The 5,952-nt window shown below is 51.6% G+C and overlaps 1 protein-coding gene across 1 annotated transcript; it reads right to left on the reverse strand.

The window, feature by feature from the left end:
* On the reverse strand, positions 1 to 4,777 carry LOC308150839 (mitochondrial thiamine pyrophosphate carrier-like; the record flags this gene model as incomplete). Its single annotated transcript, XM_080523629.1, has 6 exons — positions 1 to 180; positions 594 to 724; positions 1,366 to 1,552; positions 1,726 to 1,896; positions 3,331 to 3,486; positions 4,649 to 4,777. 6 exons carry the CDS (start codon positions 4,775 to 4,777, stop codon positions 1 to 3), a joined length of 954 nt encoding a protein of 317 aa, XP_080379755.1.
* Between the last annotated feature and the right edge of the window lie 1,175 nt (positions 4,778 to 5,952).

Raw genomic sequence — 5,952 nt, forward strand, 5'->3', positions numbered from 1 at the left:
TCACCGGCGCCCCTTCAGGCTGCTCATGGTATTGAGGAAGAACTCGTACCAGAAGAAGGTGAGGCCGGTGGAGAGCGCGGCCTTCAGCAGGCTGGGGGAGAGGCCCTTGAAGAAGCCCCGCAGCCCCTCCTCCCTGGAGATCTGGCGCACGCAGTCCACCAAGCCCCCGTACGCACGCACCTAAACACACACACACACAGAAGCAGACACACACACACACACACACACACACACACAGACACAGACAGACAGAGACACAGACAGACAGAGACACAGACAGACAGAGACACAGACAGACGCAGACACACACACACACACACACACACACAGAGGCAGACAAAGACACAGACACAGACACAGATACACATACAGACACAGACACAGACAGACAGACGCAGACACAGACACAGACACAGGCACAGGCACAGGCACAGGCACACACACACACACACACACACACACAGACAGATACAGACACAGACACACACACACAGACACAGACACACAGACAAACACACACATACACCGTCAAATGCGTAATGTCTAAAATGTAAGTAAATAAGTATCATCTACAGTATGTCTCTCACGCCCACCTGTCCGAAGTGCAGCCTGGCCTCCTGGAACCCGCCCACCTGCAGCCTCTTCTTGAACAGGTCAAAGGGGTAGGTGAGGGTCTTACTGATGACCCCGGCAGCACTGCCACACACCAGGCTCCTGAGACCACCTGCAGGGAGACAAGGTCAGGGGTCAAGCTCCTGAGACTCCCTGAGAAGGTCAGGGGTCAAGCTCCTGAGACTCCCTGAGAAGGTCAGGGGTCAAGCTCCTGAGACTCCCTGAGAAGGTCAGGGGTCAAGCTCCCTGAGAAGGTCAGGGGTGGCATACAACTACTGTTGTTTAGAACACACTGTGACTATTAAACATGTAGTTAGTTTATGTCCCTCATTCTGGAGGGAGACAAGGTCAAGGGTCAAGCTCCTGAGACTGCCTGAGAAGGTCAGGGGTGGCAGACAACTACTGTTGTTTAGAATACACTGTGACTATTAAACATGTAGATAATGGGAAAGAAAGACTCAATTTGTCTCTCTGCCTCTTCTTTTCCCTCTTCTTCTACCATTTTCCTCCCTTTTCTTCATCCCCCTCTTCACACCTTCTCCCCCTCCCTTAACAGACTATCGTTGCCCCTCGCCCCACTAGTGTCCTTGAGTAAGACCTGGGAACACCACCACTAGTGTGTACCCTTGAGTAAGACCTGGGAACACCACCACTAGTGTGTCCTTGAGTAAGGCACTCGGTCCTCAGTTGATATGCATTGTCCCTTCTTAAATAAACAGAAATTGAAATTGAAATGACAACGCCATCACTGACCTCCGCCTCCGCCGCCGCCATCTTTGTTTGTGGGTGCGGCCGCCCTCCTGAGGACGTTGTAGAAGAAGAACTGCAGGCCGGCGTAGGGGAACACGGCCAGCAGGGTGGGCGCCAGGCCGCGGTAGAACGCCAGCACGCCCTCCGCCCCGTACATGCTCACCACCGCATGGCGCAGGCTGCGGTACACCTGGGGAACACACCACCACGCGGTCAGGTTAGGGTTAGGACCTCTCTCCCTCTCCCTCCCTCCCTCCCTCCCTCCCTCCCTCCCTCCCTCCCTCCCTCCCCTCCCTCCCCCTCACCTTGGGCTCCCCCTGGGCAGCTAGGCGTGTCCTGAGCGTGTGTCCCCCCCCCCCTCACCTTGGGCTCCCCCTGGGCAGCTAGGCGTGTCCTGAGCGTGTCCAGCGGCTGACAGGCCAGCGTGGCGGAGCAGGCCGCCAGGCCCCCGCAGACAAAATGGACGCCGGCCGTCTGGCTGTGGTACGACGTGCTCTTGTGGGCCGCCTCCGTCAACAACTCGAAGCTGGCAAACTGGGGAGGGGGTGGAGGGGGTGGAGGTGGAGGTGGATTAAAAAAACACACAAAAAACACAGAGCCTCAGAAAACAACACACGTCTGGAGCATCTTGGATACAACAGCGGAGAGAAACGCGCTACAGAGAGTCGTGAGAACAGCCCAGAAGATCACCGGCGCCCCCCTCCCCTCTCTGGAAGAGCTGTACAACACACGCTGTCTCAGGAAGGCCTCCAAGATCTCCAGGGACCCGACCCACCCTGGGTACGTACACTTTACCAGGCTGCCCTCGAAAAGGCGGTTCAGGACCCTGGCCGCTAAGGCAAACAGACTGAAGAACAGCTTCTACCACAGGGCCGTCCAGGCCCTGAACACAGCAAAGACCTAAGTTCTGGGCCCTGGACAGTCTGGACGGATTGTATGGCAGCTGCTGGACTGAAAAAATCAGGTGTAGTGCTGAGGCACAAACATGTACATTTCAAGCCTGCAAACTGTGACACTTTAAATAACGTGAAACAATACTATTGTGCAATATGACAACCCTAGTCGTCTATCTGTACAGTATAGTACAGTGGATTGTGTACATAGCCTTTATTTATGTAAACCAGCTCCTTCCCTTCTTGTGATTTTTTTTTTAAAGTTTTTTTTTTTTCCCCTTTCCTAACACCAGGGGAGCCACCCTTCCTAAATGTCGTTGTTTGGTACCTGTACTGTAGCAATGACAATAAAGTCCATTCATCCATTCATTCATTCATTCATTCATCCAACAGCGCCCTCTACAGGTCAGGATGAAGAGTGCAGCCGGTAAACAAACAAATAGACAAATAAACAAATAAGCCACGAGCCACGTGAAAACGCTTAACGCCAAACCTCTTTCCACGTGACAGATGTATTTGTGTTACTGTACGTCTCTTGTGTGAGGCACAAAGTGCAGGACAGAGGGTTTTATTGAGGCCTGAGTTTTATTGTGACTCTGGGCTCTTTCAAGAAGGGCTAAAAACAACTCCTCGATCTCTCTCATCCCTTCCCTACAGCGTGATGAGAGGATGTTCCACAGACGGATGTACTCTGTGTCTCTGCTGGGTGGTGTACTCTGTGTGTGTGCTGGGCTCCCTTGTAAAACAGACATTGGTCTCAATGAGACTCCCTGCTAAAATAGTAGATGGATAAAGTATTTATAAAGTAGTTCTTAAGTATTTATTAAGTATTTATAAAGTATTTATAAAGTAGATAAAGTATTTATAAAGTATTTATAAAGTATTTATAAAGTATTTATAAAGTATTTATAAAGTAATTATAAAGTATTTATAAAGTAATTATAATGTAGATAAAGTAGATAAGCAGTTATAAAGTAGTTATAAAGTAGTTATTATGTATGGCTGTAAACTGAGTAAGCTCCCTTGTAAAACAGGAAGTAAAGACCCCTGGTTGCCCCTGGTTGCCCCTGGTTACCTGTACGGCTCCGTAGCAGACAGAGAGCAGCTGAGCGGGGACGTGGCCCTTCCAGAAGGCCCGGGGCCCCTCCTCCCCCAGGATGAGCCGCCCCGCCTGCACCACGCCCCAGTACTTCCCCTGGGGACGCACGCACGACACACGCTCTATCTGCAGCTGGACACACACACACGCAGACACAGACGCACACGCACACGCAGACACAGACACAGACACACACACACAGACACACACACACAGACACACACAGACACACACACACACACGCACACACGCACACACGCACACGTCGTCGTCATGTTGGGTATGTTACCGTGGCGACCAGACTGGGCATGCTCAGTGCTGTCTGGGGGTTTGGGTGTGGTGCCGTGACTCCCATCTGAAGAATGGATATGGTGATGAACTGAACACTGGGCCGGTTCCACAGACAAGGCTTAGGGGCCTAAACCTAGTCCTGGACTGAACCACACTGTCAATGTCCCATCTCCACTGAAGAGGCTGTTTTAGTCTAGGACTAGGCTTGAGCCTTAAACCAGCCCAATATTTATTAAAATATATATGAACCTGTCAGTATGTCAGTAGAGGCTACGGTGAATAAACACATGCAGACAAGCACAGGGTGTTTAACAACAGTACCATCCAGTCACACACATCTCATATTTCTCTCTCTCTCTCTCTCTCTCTCCTTCCCCCACTCCCGGTCCCCTCCCTCCCTCCCTCTCTCTCTCTTTCCCCCGCTCCTGCCCCCCCCTTCATGGATCTAGTGCAGTAGTCCCAAAGTGCCTTGTCTGATAAAAAACAGCGCTGACCCACAGGTCATGTGACCAGCTGTCATAAACATATTATCTAAAACAGATTACACTGTTTTTCTTTTTTATGATACACAGCCACTCCTTTAGACTAACCTATAGCAGAGCGCGCTTTTGACACGCCCACCCACGTCTTTAGACTAACTAATAGCAGAGCGCGCTTTTGACACGCCCGCCCTCTCCTTTAGACTCCGCCCACGGCTGCCAGGATGCAGCCATGCCCATATCTGTCCTCACCTGTCACACGCACACACACACCACATACCTACATACCTACACATACACACACACACACACGCACACACACACACACACACCCATACACCCTCACCCTCACCCTCACCCTCACACACACCCATACACCCTCACCCTCACCCTCACCCTCACCCTCACCCTCACCCTCACCCACCCCCACCCCCACCCCCACACACACCCACCCCCAACCACACACTCTTCCCCCCCCCCCCCCCCCCCCCCACACACACACACACACAAACACCTGTCCTCACCTGGAACCTGATCTTGATGACGTCCAGGGGGCTGATCAGCGCCCGGGTCACCATGCCGGCGGCCGACCCCGCCAGGGCCGCCTGCTCTGGGGCCAGTGCCCCCCGAGACCCGGGGTCGTACCCCACCATGGTCCACTGGGTCAGGGCTGGGGGGGTGAGGCCTGGTACACACACACACACACACACACACATCACCTACAACAGTGATTTTCAACCAGTGTGCCGCGGCACACTAGTGTGCCGTGAGAGATCATCAGGTGTGCCGTGGGAAATTATCTAATATCACCTAATTAACCATTGTCGGGTGTCTGTGCTGTAATAAAGTGTGGCAGATAATGTAATACTCTTCTATTTCAGTGGGTGGCAGCAGAGGGCTATAAATGCCTGTAAAGACAATAGAGTTAGTGCTGCGCGACAGTGGCGCCGGCAGGATTCAATTTCATAGTACTCTCATAGGGCTTTCACACCGGCAAAGAACCGTGCCGGTTCGCGTTCGCATTCGGAAACCTCCGAACGTTGGCGCTGTCTGGCGAACGAGCCCGCGTTCATACCAGTGTATCATTCGCCAGACAGCGCCAACGCCACTTCAAAACTTCAAGTTGGTGTTATGTGTTGACACAATAAAGTTTCACTTTCCGACCCCTTTGAGTCAGCGGGTGGTTCGCACATGCAGCCAGCTCCCTATGTCCACGTGAAGCAATGTCCGTTGCCATGGGAATATGAATGTTGTTTCCTGATAGGCTGAAGACGCTTCAGCGCCAGAAATCAAGATCAAATGAGTGACAGGTCAAATCAAATCAAATGTATTTACAGTAGTGACAGACAGTGACGTAAACACCAATCATTGGCCTTTATGTAATAATGTTTCAAACTAACGGGTTGAGTGATTGGCTGAACGCAACGTGAAAGAGTTGCGTTAAGCACGTTTATTACAGAAAAGAAAAAAAACGGCGCCAAGTGAGAGTGATGGAGAAGTTTTTGAGAAGGGAAAATGCAAATGCCGAACAGGGCCCTGGACAAAATTCTGACCCAGATGAAGGCCCTAGTATGAGTGGTCGACAAAAGAAAAAAGAAAAGACGGTGAGCTCGAGGCAATACAGCGAAAGCTATCTTTCATTTGGATTTACTTTCACCGGGGATGCAACGGCACCGACTCCGCTGTGCTTGGTGTGTGGTGAGAAGCTATCCAATAGCGCCATGGTGCCAAGCAAGCTTAAACGCCATCTCCAAACGAAACACCCTTCCGTTCAAAACAAGCCGATGGACTATTTTGTACACTTACGTACAAACAATGAGAAACAGGC

The sequence above is a fragment of the Nansenia antarctica genome (genome assembly GCF_963989245.1).
Source record: "Nansenia antarctica genome assembly, chromosome: 2".
NCBI classification, from domain to species: Eukaryota; Metazoa; Chordata; class Actinopteri; order Argentiniformes; family Microstomatidae; genus Nansenia; species Nansenia antarctica.